At 32.3% G+C, this 19,087-nt stretch overlaps 2 protein-coding genes and 1 pseudogene across 2 annotated transcripts; 1 reads left to right on the forward strand and 2 right to left on the reverse strand.

The window, feature by feature from the left end:
- Positions 1-3,873: 3,873 nt before the first annotated feature.
- Positions 3,874-5,152, forward strand: LOC134699048 (uncharacterized). Its single transcript, XM_063560734.1, has 2 exons — positions 3,874-4,215; positions 5,013-5,152. The coding sequence occupies exons 1-2, from the start codon at positions 3,939-3,941 to the stop codon at positions 5,150-5,152; spliced, it is 417 nt and encodes a 138-aa protein (XP_063416804.1). The 5' UTR covers positions 3,874-3,938.
- A 4,566-nt stretch (positions 5,153-9,718) lies between these two features.
- On the reverse strand, positions 9,719-11,278 carry LOC134699049 (uncharacterized; annotated as a pseudogene).
- A 3,510-nt stretch (positions 11,279-14,788) lies between these two features.
- On the reverse strand, positions 14,789-18,768 carry LOC134699088 (uncharacterized). The gene is made up of 3 exons (XM_063560773.1): positions 18,594-18,768; positions 17,877-18,173; positions 14,789-15,234 (listed from the first exon to the last, which is right to left on the reverse strand). Exons 1-3 carry the CDS (start codon positions 18,733-18,735, stop codon positions 14,834-14,836), a joined length of 840 nt encoding a protein of 279 aa, XP_063416843.1. The 5' UTR covers positions 18,736-18,768; the 3' UTR covers positions 14,789-14,833.
- Between the last annotated feature and the right edge of the window lie 319 nt (positions 18,769-19,087).

Raw genomic sequence — 19,087 nt, forward strand, 5'->3', positions numbered from 1 at the left:
AAGTTCCGTGAAGAAGCGACAGTTTTCTTAAATCGTGTTTTACAATTCAAATTTTTATTGTAGATTATAAACAAAGAAATATAACTTGCACACATTTATACAATTCATGAAATGACTGTATTATGACCAATAAAGATAAGGCAGCACGAGTGCATTTGCTGTTGGTGTTCTTCGGCTTTTTTCTTTTTTATTTAAGGGATAGAATCTCCATCTTTTTAAGTAATAAATTATTCATTGTAAGGTGCACATAAAGTGTAAGAAAGAGACTATGCTATAATCATTGATTGAATTTTGAAGGATTGAGGTAGGGATGACTTTCTGACCTTGAAAATATCCAAATCTTACACGATGGAGTGAACTTTCGGTTGCTCAATCTTAAGTTTTTTATTAAGTATTTTGAGGATTTGTTTGTCTTTTCGTCGTTGTTACAGACTTTTTGGGAGTCAAACATATAATCCTTTTCTTCATAATTTCACTCATTGGAAGACATGAAGCACGTATTACATTTTGCTTGTTCGTTGGTATATCAATTATCATTTAAACAATCTTTGCTAATATAAAAAGGAAGATGTGGTATGATTGCCAATGAGACAACAATCCACAAAAGACCAACACTGTTAAGGAAGCTCGAGGGTACAAACATTTGACCTAAAATTCAAACATTTTTTTTTCATAATTTTTTTAAATTTATTATTTTATTCGTCGTTACTTCATCCTATGGTAAACAAATCAACAAACAAAAACCAATTAGTGTTGTCCCTAGATGACTTTCAAAATGCATATATGAGGGCCCTCATGGGGTTTTTGATTATGTGATTACTTGGCCGTTTTTTTAATGATTATTTGATTATTAAACCAAATATTTTTAGACTTGGAATTATACTACATGTATCAAATATCATAAGCCTGTGTCGCTCACCTGTCTTCACTGTTGTTTAGAAAATCACCATTAATAGCATAAGGCCACACTTACAAATATTTTGGTTTGCACAAAGGCCCCAAACCCTACCCAAAGGTTGAGACAGTGGGTAGGTAGGTAGGCATTGTCTTTTTTTTTCTTCAAAAAAAGAAATTGAAGTATCAGGTGTTTATTAGTCTTCATGCCTATTTGATTAAAAAAAACTTCTTCAAATCAGGACAATAAAAGAATTTGAGTAGGCAGCTTTTTTTCTGGTGGGTAAGTAGCGTTTGGGCAAACAAACCTATTATTTATTATGGCCTAAGATACCCTTTTAATGATTGAGGCAACGTTTGATTAAATTTGGCACAATAACTAAAAGCAGGTCATCCCATTGTCATGTCAGATTGTAGTCTTACAATAGTAACTGAAGACCCTCCACCTTTTTGTCATTATTAAATTAGTTTTCAAGTTGTTACCATTTGAAATTGATTTTTATACAATTTCCCTTACACTTCTATAATAAACCCCAGCCCTTTGATCTTATCATATTTTTACCACTTTGGTATCGAACCTTGAGGCTCAATTTCATAGAGATCCATAGAAAGGTACAAAATGTACACTGTATGGGATTTGCTCATTGTTGAAATACAATGCATGTACATGTATTGTGACCTGTAGTTTTATAACATGTTAACTTCTATGTCATTTTATCTTAGGCGAAGGGAAATGATACCATATCTTCTTATATCTATATATTTGTTCAGATGTACATGATGTACATTGTACATGTATGAACATACACAAATGATGCACAATGTACATGTATATTATTCAAGAGTTTAATGTTTGTATACCAGAAATCCTCGTATTTTACCCATAATTATAAAAAGGTTTAGTCCATTACCCCAAAAAGTAATCCAAAACCTTCCATTTGAGGTAAATGTATGGACCCTACAATGCTCCATGTACAAAGTGGTACAATTGCATAGAGATCCTACATATACACAATTTATTGCCATGAAAAATGCTTGTTTTGGACCATAATTCCAGATCAGTTTCTGCTAAAATAAAATAATCTGAACTGAAACAAATTTAACACTTGATATGCAACTTGTCATGGAAAAGCTATACAATAATCTTTGATAAATCATAATAATCAGATCAATATCTTCAAGCATATATTATAACCCCAAAAAAAGAAATAAACTGATTATTTGCATGATTTTTTTTTTGCCCCACTGTCCAAGGACTACATAGCTCTGCAAAAATAAAACATCTGAAGTTATTATTTTCTGAACAGAATATATATTGAGCTTGATCTGTAAACTTGTTACTGCTTGTCATGATCTAAAATAAATATAACTATAATAAGAGTTGGGATTTTCCTTACATGTCAATGATGTTTAACCCTGCCCCTTTCTGTACATGTATGTGCCAGTCCCAAGTCCGGAGCCTGTAATTTAGTGGTTCTTCTTTGTTGCTTTGTTAGTTACTTAATGATATTTGTTTTTTAATCATTTTTTTGTTTATTAATTCAGCCATTAGTTTTCTTGTTTTTAATGTTTTATATATACATTTGTGATCTTGAGGCCTTCCATCATGTCCATACAATGTACATGTAAATGTAGCTGAGTAGGTGATATTGGCTTTGCTTATTGTTGAAGGCTGTACGGTGACCTTAAGCTGTTACTTTTTTGTCATTTGGTGTCTTGTGGAGAGTTGTCTCATTGACAATCAATTCCACATCTGTTTTATATTGTATCTTCTTGTAGTTATTGATTCATACATTTTTGCCAGTTCAAGACTTACAAAAATGTATGGGAACATTTCCCTCCCCTAGCTGGAAATTCTCTGGCCCTTGTGGTAGTTTTCTATAAATTGTTATCCAAATATGTTTGAATAAGAGAAATCAACACAGTTGTTTTCCTTATGATATGATGTTAAATGATATCTAATGTTAAAAGTGAGGTACAGCCACCTGCAGAATAAAAGTGTACCACAGATTAGGTATTTGTGCTGGCTTTCAGTTACTGCTAGGAAGTCTTGAAACTTGTCAGTGATTGTCCTGTGTCATGTACAAATGTACATGTATGTGATAACTATTGTCCTGTGTTATACATGTTCAAATGTATGCGATATTAAACTGCAAGTGTTTTGTTATCTATATATGACTGAGTAGATCATAGATAAGATACATGTAGTACAACATGTACAATGTAGTATCGGTTTGATTAATAAAAACATATTCTTCTTGTCGCTTATTAGTGTGACTGTAAATTATGTTTTGTTTTGATAAACTAGTAAAAAATGAGTAAAAACAATGATGTACATATTGTAAAACATGAAAAGTATTTTGATTAAATTGAGAATAGAAATGTGTAATGATGTCAAAGAGACAACAGACAGTTTATTTATTATATGTCTCTGTTATAATACGTCTTCACGCTGAGTGGCAGCCCAGGCATGTTAAATTGCTATCAGGCCTGTAAAAATCCTATCTACAGGACAGGCCTACAGAATCTAACTAAAAAAATTCAAAAATTGAGCTCTGTGCCTGTAGATTTAAGAGTTAATTGTGAAGACTGTTAAATACTGCAAGACAACAGAGACATATAAATACAGAGATTCGCGACTTGTAAATCCCGCTGACTTCACGCGTGTAAACTCGTACCCAGCATCCTCTAATCATAGATAACGAGATTAGCGGTAGTCTAGACAATCGATAAATAATAAATCGGAACAACCTGTTGTTTTTCTTTGCATAAAGGACCAGGACAAAGACTTTCCGAATTAAAATCTTGTTTTGAAACAAATTCGCAGGTGAATGATAATGACAGTTACATGTAGCACTAATCGGTCTGTTAATTAGGGGGTCCCATGATTAGGTTTGTATATTGAAAATTATTACCTTTACAGGAAATTACTGTGTAATGTCGAAGATGTCAGCAAGCGAAATTTCCCCTTTTAAATTTAACTTTCATCTCAATATTTATATCTATATTAAAATTGATGCTTTGTGGTTGTTGTCTTATTCACGATGTCCAAGACAGATTTTTTATCATGGGACGACGATTTAGATTTAGATATATTGTTAGGGGAATACACAGATACTGACCAAATTGTAGATAGTGACGACGACTTTGTTTTAGAGACGGTTGTGCACCCCCCAAAAAAGGCCAAGGGAATTGACAAGAGTTTAAGTGCAGATGTTACTGCTACTGATGGTTACAAATGTCCTGACTGTGACAAGATTATGAAATCTATCTCTGGGTTCCGTGGACACACTTCAAGACAACATGGAAATCAACTGAAAGGTAATTTAAGCGAAAATGTTTTTCTTTTCTTCATCTTTTTAACAAGGACGCATTTGTTTAAAAAAGAAATTATGCTCCAAAAATGAATAATTTTTTAAGAAGTTTTTAAATAATGTTAAACAGAAGGGAAAAAAACATATAAATGTTTTTAAATCTGATAATAGAAATTTATTTTTAAAACACAATTAAAGGGAAAAGTATTTTTTTTATAAATTTATGAAACAAACAAGTTTTTTTTTATGAATTTGATCTTTTCAAAAAGAAATAAACCAATGATCCCCAAAATAACTGAAGTTCAAAGTATTATGTAAACATTGAAAGAAAATTATTATTTTTAAACACAGGGAAAATATATATAATTATTTGTATTTTAGTCAATGTAAGTACTTACGTTTTCAAATATAGAAAAAAAAGAAGAAATTTTTAAATGAGATTTTGAATCTGGTAAATGTGTAACTATGTACACCAGTTTACTATGATCATTTGTAATAAACAGAGGCTTTACAATCTCGATTTGCCATTGATCTAGTTAATAAATCAGTCACTTGACAGCAAATATTAAAAATATGCGTTTTATACATTTTACTCCAATGGTCAAATGAAATTTTAATGAATATATTTTATATGTGCATCCTTCAATCATTGGCAAATTGTGTACTATAAAAAACAGACTGGTAAGTACAAATGTATCACATTCCTCATGCAATCCATATTTCTGACCCCTGCTGTCAATATGTAATATTTGCCACTGGAAATCATCCAAATCAATAAATATAACCCAACTTTAAACTTTTCAGCAACAGACCACAAGGCCAATAAACCAGATGTACTTGTACATGTACAGGAGAAAGAAAATACACACTCCTCAACTCCCACAATATCCATAGATGAGATTTTCCCTAATGCATACCAGTCAACATTTAAAGCCCTTGAATAAAATCAACGGTACCAATTTTGTTGCACCAGATGCGCATTTCGACAATACATGTCTCTTCAGTGATGCTCGTGGCCAAAATATTTGAAATCCAAAGCTTATATAAAAGGTGAAGAGCTATAATCCAAAAGGTCCAAAAAGTATAGCCAAATTCGTGAAAGGAATCAGAGCTTTGCACGAGGGAGATACATTCCTTGAAGATGACCCTATGATAGCTTTATTTGGATCAACAGATTTTTTGCCCCTTCTTCAGGTATCAAAGCATAAGCCAAAAGTTGGAAATTATGTTTCAATGCATTCTGTGCCATATTCAAAGACAATGCAAGCATCACTATTGAAGCTGACAGGGAAACCATTTTTTCAAGTGTTCACTGCATACGTTTAAGAGACACTTTATAGACTGGAGGTATCACCCTCTTTCAATCACTTGGTTTTATGGACTCCTCAGTCATAACAAATTTTGTTCAGACATTTCTGCTCGAATTGATGAATCAAGTCCTAAAGGAACACTTCTCAAAAAAATGAAGCAAACGGAAGCCTTTGCCAACTCTCTAACAGATAATGACCAGAAAATATTGTTTTATATTGCTAGGTTCATCATTCGTGCACTCCATAAGAGATACAATAAACTAAAAGTATCAAATCTTAAAGAAGAAAAGTTATTGTGTGTTCACAGTTTGCAAGAATCATCAGATACCAAGACATTTCTAAGTAAATTTAAATCATGGACAGTTAAGAAAGATCGTGGTGGTCTCAAGTTTCCAACTGATAATTTTTATCTTCTGGTTCGTCACATGGAGATTATTGTAAGACAGAGTGTAAATTTGGATAATTTAAGTGCATCGTCCCTCTGCAAAGACTCACTAAAAGAAAAGATTATTGACGCATTCATGGTGAAGCACTATACCTCTCAGCTTTTTCCAGCCAGTGAAAATACTTTATGTTTAATGGAGGACATTGTAAATGTGTTTTTAACTGTTCGCGGAAATGCAGTGAGTAAACTTCATCGCAGAAAACTTGTTAAAAGCAACAAACAGAATGCCAAAAAGCCTTCCAAGCCTTCAAGTAGTTTACGACAAGTACTAAAACCTAAAGTTACTAATTAAATAAATTTTTATATAGTCATATCAATTGATCAACAATTTAATTTATGTTCAATATTGGCCTTAATTATTGACAATCATATGTATACTAGCTATAAGTTGTAAAGCAGGAGCTATTCTGCATTTTCAAAGAATGTTAAAGTGGTTGGTGATTGAAAAAGTATTGTTTCTTGTCTCATTAAAACATCTCTATGTTTTAAATTTGATCTTTATTGTTTATGTATCGTGGCAATTTTCTTGTGAAAATATGAAGAATTCTAAATAAATCAGTATACATGTATGATTACTGTAAATTCAGATGAAAGTGTAATTCTTTTCTGTCAAGATGATCGGGTTTCATTCATTACACAAAAACTATACTTGAATAAGAGAACAAGAGTTGAAACCAAAAACAAACCACTTGAATACAAAGAAAACTGAAATGTCCATGTATATGAAGATGTATGGCGTTCACCACTGAGACAGAAACCCAGCAAATAAAATTATTCAAACATTAAGATTTATCCATACATATGAAGTGTTCAACCATACAGTATGATACCAAAAGGACAATTAAATTCTTAAATTGAAGTGACAATGTACTATACAAAGCCATAGCCCTGAATTAAAGCTTGTTGCAAGTGTAAGTTTATGCTCTATGTTGAAGGTCATACTGTTATCCTATAATTGCTAATACATAAACCATATTTTGTTATTCAGAATTTTCTCATTGTCATTCATACCCTCTCTTATGTGTCTTATTTTACAATAGCAAACCACCATGCTTCCCTCACCATGAGCAAAACCTATTAAGTCTACAGGGAAGTATTTTGAAAAGCTAAAAATAGGTAAAACACAAACAAACACAAATGTAAATAAATAGATCAATTTACTTTTTGATAAGACGTATAAACATTTATATAAACATACATAGAAAATATATATACATGTATATGAAAACAATACATCATGAGCAGCACCATTTAGACATTGTTACAAGCGAAATACAACAGAATTAAATTATCCAAACCCTTTTACATAATTGATGAAACTACAAAAAATATCTTCTAACTTCTATTTCTCTCGGACCATGTTTTGAACCGTATTTCAAGATTGCATTATATATTAATAGGTTAAATTGAGACATGTGAAATAACAACTTTTAGCAGAATACATGTAGGTGGAGTAATATATATTAATACAAATGTTTAATTCTGACAGTATTGCTCTGCTAAGATGTTTGAAAATATTACGTACATCATTTGATTATAAATACAATATAGTGAATTATATACATTTGTTTACATGTAATGTATGTACACATTTTCTTGAGCAAAACGTTTGTTTAAAAAGGTCATCTTCAATTTTTCTCTTCATGACAGAAATGAAATTTTACCCACCCTGTTCCAATTTTAATGATTTTTTTCCTGAAATACATGCTTATCTCATACATGCATCGAACATGTTGTCAGGGACTTAAACAAATCTTTCCTACCAGATCTAAAAAGCATGTGAAAGTGCCATAAACAATAAAAAAAAATCATGGTGCCAGGCATAAAAAAAAGGGGGGGGTATTTGGATTCAATATAAGTCCCTCATTCATGTTACAGTATTGAAAGTTGACAGACTATTGTATTACATTGAGAAAAATATTTGTCCAATTTTCAAACAATATTAAAACATATTACACATAATCAATTTTACCGTAAAGCTGGGGTCATACATTCACGATTTTTACTACCGTCCTCGACAGGACCATTCCCGATTAAAATTTATCAAAAGTCTGAACAAGATCCTGTGAATCGTGAATGGAAATTCAAACTTAAATCAAAATTTGTAAAAAAAGTAATTTGATCACGACAACAATCAGATAGTGTTCAGGAAGCGAGGATATTCAACCGTTTCTAAGCGAATTAGTCCCGATAATCCCGTTCTGAATCCGCTTCTAACCCGATTTGTATTTTTCGCCAGGTAAAATTCGACCGAGTTTGTCACGACTTCGTCCCGACTCTATCAAACGTAATCCGACAGAGACCAGACAGTGACCAGACAGTGAACCGACGCTGACGATAGATATCCGTTAGAAAACTGTCGGCATATTCGGAATGATCAGGTACTGTCGGAACGTAATCCTATCACTGTCCGCTCTATCGCATTGCAAACGGCTTTGTGTGGTCTCAGTCGTATTGTATTCTGTAATTGTCGGGACTCTGACGTGTGTATCATTGATTAATTTCGTATTAATAACGGGACCTTTTCGGAACGGTTTCGGCAAAAACGGTTCGCAATCGACAAGATCTGGATGCAATCTGGACTCAATCGGCAGAAAAACAAATATGAAAAATTACTCCAGATCATTCCCGTTCCACAAGACACCGTCCAGAATACACAAGACATTGTTCGGAATTTGATCCGATACAGCAGAATATGTCACGACATAACCACGATTGTTATCCGACTAGACAAAATCGGCTGAGTTGTCCCGAATGTTACGGGACGCAATAATCGGCAATGTGTGAACCCCGCATTAGACAGTTAAAACATAATTGCACGGCGACGTGGCAATTTAGTATTGTCAATAACTCTGTTCATGTTGCCTCTTTGAGTATTTCCACGCTTTGGTGCTAAAGCTTGTATTGTTCTTATTTGTGTCATTATATTTCTGACTTCATACACTGTTGGGTTGTTGTTGGCTCCAGTTTTGTGTCGTAAATGTCCAAAATGTTGCTCTAAAGGGTCCTGATTAAAATTATGTGTAAGTACAAATGGAGCACTTTCATTCAGGAGAAACTCTGTACATTCTGTGATTGACTTTACACTTATTTGCAAGCCTTGCAATGTCTGGTAACTTAGCTGCATCCCAGCTTGCTGTGATTTGGTAAAATTACCTTGACGATTTACCACAGAATCTTTCCATGTGCTCAAATAGTTTATGAAATCTGTCTTTACCCAGTTAAAGCGCACATCTTGTAGGTTTCGGTAAGGATCTAGATTTGGATTCCTTTTATTGCGACCCTCAAAAAGACTACGGACGTTCATACAATCAAAAAATTTGTTCATGTTACGGATGAAATTAACTGTCTCTGACACTTGCTCATCATACAGTTCCTCAAGAGCATTTGCAACTGTGTCGCTTAAAATTTGAGCTGCTAGATTAACCTTCATGTAGCTAAAAGCTGTCATGTCAATATGGCCTCGAGTCAATTTTGGACATGGATTGTACAACTCCAGTTCACAATGTTCCTCGAACAGTCTAACCAAATGTAACCAGGAAATGTCCACAAACGTCTTGTATTTTTGTGTGACTGCGAATTACTGAAGCAATTCCTGGTGGTTTTCAGTAGATGGGGAACATCAGACACAAAGTATAAATTTCTACTGGTATCGTGTGGATTAACAGTGTAGTACACAAGTTCATTATTTAATCTGTGTAAATTAAAAAATCGTCTGTTTGGTGAAGCACCGTTACACGTGAGGAAAAGTACTTTTAATTTAACATAACTTTCCAATATCTGTACTGCTTTATAATAATTGGATATAGGAAGTCTGCTGTGATGCTGGTTGTTGCAAAAGCAGCAAAGGGAAACTTAATAAAACTTGTCACACCTCTAACCATTAATACCAACATAAACTTAGCAAGTTTCGATAATGTATTGTTTGTTATCTTTTCAATTTCAAGAATTTGGTTGCCCACAGAATCAAGGTCTACATAGTCAACAAGTTCTCCTGTATTCTTGTCATACACAAGGTCTTCTTTAACTTTGACTTCATCAAACAACAAACCAACATACGACTTCCACTGTTCATCAAACAGTCCCATCTTGGCCGCCTCCTCCTTCAGCATCTTTACAACATCTGTCTGGAAACCAGTAGCACTTTTAATATAATGGGAGTAATCAAATAATGTTCTGGTGCTTGGCAAATTTATAAAGCCTGCCTCTCTCACTGCATCATATGCCTTACTAGACTTTTGTCGGATAAAAAGACACCAGCGAATAATCATTGGATGCCATTGCATTCCATTACCAGACCCGTTAAACTTCATCTGTTGCTCCCAGAAAAGTCTTTGAAAAGAATTCTCATCCGGATATGCCTTGTATATCTCTTCCTGACAAGTAGCCATCAAATCTTGAACTTCGTTGTTTTGAATTTCATTAAGTGCGACACCTTTCTGAAGAATGTCCCTTTCAACTGTTAGTTTCATCTTGGAAATTTCACTGTCTAGTGTCTGAATATGTTTCTTTTGTTGTTGCAGTTTATTGGTTAACATTCCCCTTGACATGTCTTTGTGTTTATAAGTTGAATGCAAAAGATTTGTACCTTGGTTTTTTCTGTTTTCTGTCTGTTGGTCGAGACGTTGCTTTCTTAACTTCAAAGACTTCCTATACTGTGAGCATGCCTTACAACGGTTATGTTGCACAAGCAAACAACAAGACGATGATCGTATTGTGGAATGGTAGGTGAATGCTCCAATAGATGCACAAAAGTCACCCTCTTTGTATGCAACAACGCCAGGTGAACTTTGATGACTGATACCTGCACCGACTACGGTCACATCTTGAAATTCATCATCTGGATTTCCTATACAAACATTGTATGTTGAAAGTCTATTCAGAAGCAATACTACATCTTTAGCAGAGGTGAAACTTGATGGCATTCCTTCTCATATCTCGTGGTCGGCTGACACTGTAATCTGATGTATTCTTATATTGACCTGAAAGTTTCTACAAATGTTAATAGCAGATTTAATGACAGTTTTTCCAGAGTTGTTGTAAAATGATAGGATCTGAATATCACTGCTTGTAGAGTTCAATATATACGGTGCAGGTAAACTACATTTCAGTGCTTCATTAAGTATATCATATGTACCTGGTGATGTTTCTATTTCACATTGTCCTTGCACTGTTGTCATTTGAGGATGGCAATCACTATGTCTATACACATCGCTTAAAATTATTCCCCTAAAATTATAACACATGTCAATCTCATTGCTGCATAATGTCTGACCATTGTTCTCTGTGTCAATAGTGTTCAAAACTTCAGTCATTATCGAATGTTCATAATATGCACTTGAAACTGTAGCTTTTTCACCATCTGAATAGTCGTCAGAATCAGGGAGGGCACAATAGCTATGGTCCAAATAAGGGTACTCTGTATCTGAATTAACATTTGATTTATGTCGTTTATCTTTTAGTATACATGTCTCTGTATTTATATGTCTCTGGTTTGAGGAAAAGTTTCATGCACAGTAAAAAAAAAAGGGAGATAATTAATTTTTTGGAAGTAAATGATTTATTTACAGTAACAGCTAGTATCTATTTCATAAGGTGGAGTTATTTTCATTTTTTAAAAGTTTAAAAGTAAAGAAGATATTAGATGTGTGAAAGTAATTAAATTTACAAATTAATAATTATAGAAACATTACTACTAAATCAATTAGTCCATCACTATAATATATGCATCTATGAATTTGAAATTCAAATGAGAGTTACACATGTATACAAAATTCCATTTATGTGATTCTACTAGAGATAATTAATATAAACAGTGATAAAAATATATATTTAAAGACCAACATATTTTTGTAGTTGCATTTAATCCACTATCAAGGGAGATAATTCATGCTTAAAAATGATAAATATTAACCATTAACATTGGTTCTATGTCCTTCTTTTATGTACATCTTTAGACACAAAGAATAATTAACAGCTTTGAAATGATTCACTTCTGCAAAATTGAAATGAACAATAGTATGTGTAAATTTCATGTGAATTTGTTTTCATATATATATTGCAAAAAATTAACTCAATAAATTCAAATTTCTCTCATGAACTCATGGTTTAATTCAGATAAAATGAAACATAAATTTCACAGGGGTTTTGATTCATGTTTATTTCTGATGAAATTGTTCACGTGAATTTAACATGATTTTTTTAACATGAATTTAACGTGAAATATTCACGTGAATTTCACGTGAAAATATAAATTTTTAAATTAAATTGAGATTCCAAGCGAATATATGATACATAAATACAACGTGTGAGATGTTGACAAAATTTTTGATTTTTCGTTTAATTTTTTATAACTTAGAAACCATTTGTATATTTTTTCACGTGAAATTCACGTGAAAATTTAATGTGAATTTCACGTGAAATCTCTTCACATGAAATTCACGTGAAAAGTTAACGTGAATTTCACGCGAAATCACTTCACGTGAAATTCATGTGAAATTCACGTGAAATTAATGTAAAATTCACGTGAAATTCACGTGAAATGAGATTCACGTGAAATTCACGTGAGCAAAATTTGGCTGTATACTAAAAACGCGCGAACCCTCTTAGGACTAAGACGTAAATACCCTTGATTTCAGAAATGTAAAAACGCACAAAAATGTAAAAATCTTTATAGTTTGGAAGACATAGAAATAAAATAACAACACTACAATGCATATGACATCATACCATAAGCTGATCAATATGCATCAAATAAAATCACACAATACAATGACTGGTCAAACCTCAACTGCAATTTGAGGAGTGAGAGCAAATTCGAAAAAAATGACATTTGACCCCTGAATATGACACCCATTTTCACCTTCATGACTAAAGATTTCTTTGACCTTCAAACCTTTTTTTTTTATTCCTTAATAAGTGGGCATGTTGCATATAGCTGACTATGCGATATGCAGTATGAACTTTGTTCATTGTTAAAGGCCGTACGGTGACCTATAGTTGTTAATTTCTTACTCTTATTAGTGTATATGTCTAATTATTTTGAAATTGCAACGAATCTGTACTATTCATATGTCTATAAAATCGTTACGAAACAAGAGACAAGGTCGAAAAGGGTCGTTTTTCATTTAATCTATAGTAGATTGATGTGCACCGTGGTTGTCTTCTTGGTTGCATTGTTATTGTATTTTCCATCTGTTTGATGAGTTTGAGTTTTACAGTTTTGTATTTGATAAGGGACTTTCCTTGGAGTTTGGTATTGTTGTTACTTTACCCTTTACTATAAACTTATGGAATTATTCTTGAAGTAATCCTTATTATTTTGTGCTAGATTTAATTATTAGTGTGTTGATGTTACCCACTATAGGTGTTAAATTTTGAATCAATGCACAGCTATACTGTGATCGAGATCTAGTACATTTATGCTTAAACTATTGCTTAGGGAATGCACTCTTTAGTAATGAGATTGGAGTTTGGTACAACCGACAAGAAAAGATTTTCCATATGTGTACATTTCTGTTACGTCGAATTAAATATAAAATAACTGTCATATGAAAATTGAGAGCACTAATTGATTGCATAAAAAAGTAATAAATACACCTCAAAATTCTTCAGTAACGTCCATACAATTGTAACAACCGACTTGTTAATATTGTGAGTAAGTTCCGATGAATTGTAATAAGGTGGGATAAGATGATTTGCGGAAACATACTAGGTCGTATGCATGTTAACTTAAAAATGCTTCAATCCTTTCAATAAGTCTCTGATGGATAGTTGTATCAATGGCAATCATACAACATGTCTTTCTATTTGTATTTATTTATGAAAAGTCGTGTAGAGCTGCAAATTTAATGCTTTGTCAGGGAAATAATTCACTTTCTTTGATACAGTTTCCTGGTGACTCATAAGTTGGTAAACTATGACTGTCCACTTTAAGCAGTTTATTTTTAATGTATTTATATGTAAATTCTGTTTACTTTTACGGGCTATTTTTGTTATAAGTAATAACAACTCTTATCAAACTGACAACAAAATCTTAATCTTGTTCAATTTTACGGAGTTAATCGATCTATCCTTTTTTTTTATCGTTTTTATTTTTTAAAACACAAACTGAATGATCTGAAATATACTCAAACTTTATCGGGTATATGCATATAGATTTTAACACTGCATCGTGTGTAATACGATATTTATCCACTCGAAACGGTTTACTATTTACAATTGAACGGACGAGAGTGGATAGATATCGTATTGCACAATATTTGGTGGTTGGATGTGTTTCCCTAATGATTGTAAAATGATATGCCGACAATCGTTGTCCTTCTTTACGAACGACCTGCAAAAGGATGTGTCCTTTCTTTATGACATCATTGGGCATGGTCACCGTATTACTTGCCATCACAATAGAAATTTCAGAGTAAAGCAAGAAAAGTTAACGTCATAATCATAATTTTGACCAATGAATAACTGATATCAAACGAACCACAGGTCAGGAAAAGGATGAATATAATATGAATTAGAGAAATAGTAATATTCAACACAACATAGTATAATCAGTTTTGTTCGTTTTTGTTCGGTTTTTTTATTATTTATTTGCATCCTAGATTTATATATCCCACTTTTAGAATCCGTCTGGATAATCCGTATTCTTATTTATTTGAAAGCATTTTTATCTTACGATTTATCAAGTAACATCAATAATTGTGATAAAGAACGAATCCAATCAATCCTATTGATAATAAAATTGAGAATAAGACTGTATCTTTATTATAGCTAAAATCAAATTGATAGAGACATTCTTAATGAAAGAGAAATGCGTGTACAATCATTTCTTTGTAGGAAAATGAGAAATGTTTAATCACTGAATCAAATTATTTATGAACAAACCATCCAGAAAATTCAGAGTGGTAATTTCCATGACATTGAAAGCTCGTACTCTCTCTGTTTTTAAAATAAATTTTGTCGTCTTTCTTCAATATAACAAGCGCATGCACAGTATTACTCCGAGCGTGTTCTGCACCAGCATAACCATAATTCAGCCTTGAATCATTCTTATAGAGATTCGCGGCACATTGTTTCCCATCAGTAGACCAAAGTGTACCCATTATCTGGTAGAGTCCATCTCTTGGTACAACAAACACACCCGTATCCGAATGATAACCGTCACCAATATTTGTCCACACATGCTCAAATCTTAGAATCTCATTTGGATCTGAGAAGGTATAAGGATGCCTCACCATAGACGCATGGAACGCGGGGCTGATATTGTGACCTGAAATAAATATGTTTTATATTCATTTTGAGGTTGCAACATGGTAGCTAACCAACATTTTGTTAAGATTTGCATAGACCAAACGTGAAAAACAAACGCAGTTTTTTTAATATCTAATGAAAATTGTTTTTTTAATAAGGCGAAAAAATACCCTACACTGGATAAAACTGTGCTATAAAATATATAAAAATAATATAATGTATCATGTTCCAGGACACAAATTTATAAATAGTAAAACAAAGTTATTATAAAATATAAGTTATAGCATATAATGATATGTATCCATAAACGCAAGGAACGCAGGTGTTGTATAGTTGTTGGAAATTTAAAAAAAAATATTTGCATTTAGGTTCATTCATTTTTATATTTTTTCAGATAACTTGTATCACCTTAAATTGTTTTCTAGTAGTTAATCAACATTAAGATTATCAAGCCTTGCATCAGTTTTTTTGTAAGAGGCTATAATTGTAACAATACACGTACAACTCTATACTACTACGCACTGAATCATCTTTATATACATCAGATAGTCACCAAATAAGAGAAATAATCGTATATAAATATATTAGTTTGAACATTTCAAAATCTTAACAATATGACAAAATTATGGCAAAACATGCCATGCACAATGTTTCTTTCTTCATATAAGACAGTTTTAACACAAGTTAAAGAACGCACTAACTGTTTAGCTGTAATAATGATTGTTACCAAATTATACTTACTGTCAGATTGACAACCTGATAACATTGATAATTTGGTCTGCAAGACAACTTGTGAACGCAAGTGATAGATAAGATTTGAAAACATTCATCATGGCAATGTTATTGTCTCCTTTGCTTTTCACACATAAATAAACCAGTAACATTATAGTGCAGGAATATTTTTGGATGCATGACAGATTTGTCCTATCATATTTGATTGTAACAGTTGTCAACAAAACGTTATATAATTTTTTTTTCTTCTGGATCAATATCATAAGCATTTTCACTTGAGGTACCTGTATTGTATTCGAAGTTAATATTGACACTATTAAGTACTATTGCGGAGGCTATGTACAAGAGGATAATGCAATTTACACAAGTTATAGAGAACACACCCATAAATAAACCTTTATGTAATACTGAAAAGTGGATACAAGTTGTTGACTAAGAAATTGAAACATATATTTATCTTTAGTTTTCTATGTTGTATCTTGTGTACTATTATCTGTGTGTTTGTCTTTTTCTTTTTAGACATGGCTTTGTCAGTTTATTTTCGATTTATGAGGTTGGCTGTCCCTTTAGTATCGTTCGCCCCTCTTTCACAAAGTCATCGTTTCGTATCTATTTAAAGCAGCCTCATCGTCTGTCCGTCGTCCATGTATCAAAAATCGTTCCAATTCTATTTACTTTTAAACCCCTAAGAGTAAGAATTTAAAACAAAAAGTACAGATTATTTCTAAGAAGAGTTAAAAATTGCCTCACAATTAACTTCTTTACTCAAGAGAGACCATCGCATGATTTTCTTATCTACATGTACCAATGTTTATGTTCTCATGTGTAAATGAATTTGGATCTCTCGACCTCATTGTTTTGGAATCGTGTCTTAGAACTGTCTCATTATTAGAAGTGATTTCTTCAATTTCATAATCATCATTCGTTAAATTGTTTTTCTTAATATTCATCAATAAATTAAACAGGATTGTCACAAAATGTTCTTTCCACGATTTTCTTATGTGTATATATTGTTTCCTTTTTTCCTGTTTTGACAGCAAAACTGTCTTCAATTAAACTGCTATGTACAGAGTTCTTTTTCTTTTTCTTTTATTTTAGATTTCTTATCTTTGTTTTCCATTCGTGTTTTCGCTATTTATTATCATATTTTTGATAAAAACAAAATAGTTGGCACTGTATTATGTAGACGAAACGCGCGTTTGGCGTACTAAATTATAATCCTGGTACCTTTGATACCTATTTACACCACTGGGTCGATGCCACTGCTGGTGGACGAATTGTCCCGAAGGGCATCACCAGTAGTCAACACTTCGGTATTGACATGAATATCAATAATGTGGTCATTTTTTTATATATATTTCCTGTTTACAAACCTTTAAATTTTTCGAAAATCAAAGGACTTTCTCATCCCAGGTATAGATCACCGTAGCCGTATTTGGCACAACTTTTGGGAATTTTGATCCTCAATGCACTTCGACTTTGTACTTGTTTGGCTTTATTTTTGGTATGAGCGTCACTGATGAGTCTTATGTAGACGAAACGCGCGTCTGGCGTACTAGAATATAATCCTGGTAGCTTCGATAACTATATTTTATATATTTTATTGTATTACATTGTATTGCATTGTATTGTATTGTATTGTATTGTATTGTATTGTATTGTATTGTATTGTATTGTATTGTATTGTATTGTATAAAATTGTTTAATTGTATTGCTTGACCCTTATGAGTGTAATATTGCAATACAGATTATTATAAAACCTTTAACGTAATAATGATAATATCATACGTTTGAAGTGAAAATTTTACAATTTTTCCACACATAATAAACTTTTGACTGTAGAACACGTGTTGGTCACACTAGCGTGTTGATTAAGTCAAACATGTGTAAAGTATATTAGTTATTATTACTTGAAATATAGAACCGAACCTTTTTCATTTGACTGGAGAAGTATATTTTCCACTTCAGTATTTTTTTTGGCTCCTGCGATCAGTAGATTTTCTATTTCAGTTAGTTTTGTTGTACCTGCGATCAGTAGATTTTCTATTTCAGTAAGTTTTCTTGTCCCAGCGATTTGTTGATTTTCTATTTCAGTTAGTTTTTTTGTTCCTTCGATCTGTTGATTTTCAATTTGGGTTAGTTTTTCTGTCTCTGCTTTTGATAAAAACTCATTGATTTGGTCCTCTTTCCTCTTAGCTTCTGTCTTTAATTCACCGATCTCCTTTTCTATTATATTGATATATCATGTAACATTATAAAAACATCAATTTGTACGATTAAAAAGATCACAAAAAGTTTTTATAGATATAAAAAAAATGTAGGGCATAAAACAAATAGACAGCATTTCGAGAACCAAAATATCATATCATTAACAGGTAAAAAGCCAGTGAATTGGTGAAAATAACACTTGCTTAAATTTGTCTATCCTACTCGCTTGTTAAGATATACTTTTAACATGAATTCTCAAACTCAAACATATGAAAGCCAGAGATGTCAACAGACTTAAACATTAAAGGAAATATTTATCATATTTATATTTTCCATTTCTTGACAAACTACGATCGTTTCATATATGTTTTCCTAACCTTTAAAGAAGTAAAACTATTAGTGTAACACATAGTCCTAATTTGTTATATTTCTCATTACCTGTTAGATCTTGCTTAGTCGACATTTTCTCCATTTTTCTTTCATTTTCATACACGTACATAGCCATCAAAGCTACAACGATAGCATTTATGAATATTAGCAAATAACTCATGTCCTTAAGATGCTTTTGACAATTACACATAGTCTAGTAATATCATAAATCAAACGACCGTGTTATAATGATGTCATTAACTAGGATATGATCGAACAAAGGGGGACAATTTAAATTTTACCATTAAGCAGTCTGGTAAGACGAGGAACGTACAGTGGACATTTAACATGTTTAAAATACAGGTGTATTCACAAATAATTAAAGGTATTCAAAAATGTAGTACTTCAATAATTTATTAAACTAAATCATTCATCAAAAAGTTTAAATAACACTGTTTTGGTATTTACATGTGTATGCATTCAGCAAAGGTATAGGTTTCGTGCATGGAAGTTGAAAAGATTTAAATGTATTATGTATTCGGAATTGTAATAACAGTACATAT

Source organism: Mytilus trossulus, unplaced genomic scaffold (assembly GCF_036588685.1).
Source record: "Mytilus trossulus isolate FHL-02 unplaced genomic scaffold, PNRI_Mtr1.1.1.hap1 h1tg000024l__unscaffolded, whole genome shotgun sequence".
In the NCBI taxonomy this organism is placed as follows: Eukaryota; Metazoa; Mollusca; class Bivalvia; order Mytilida; family Mytilidae; genus Mytilus; species Mytilus trossulus.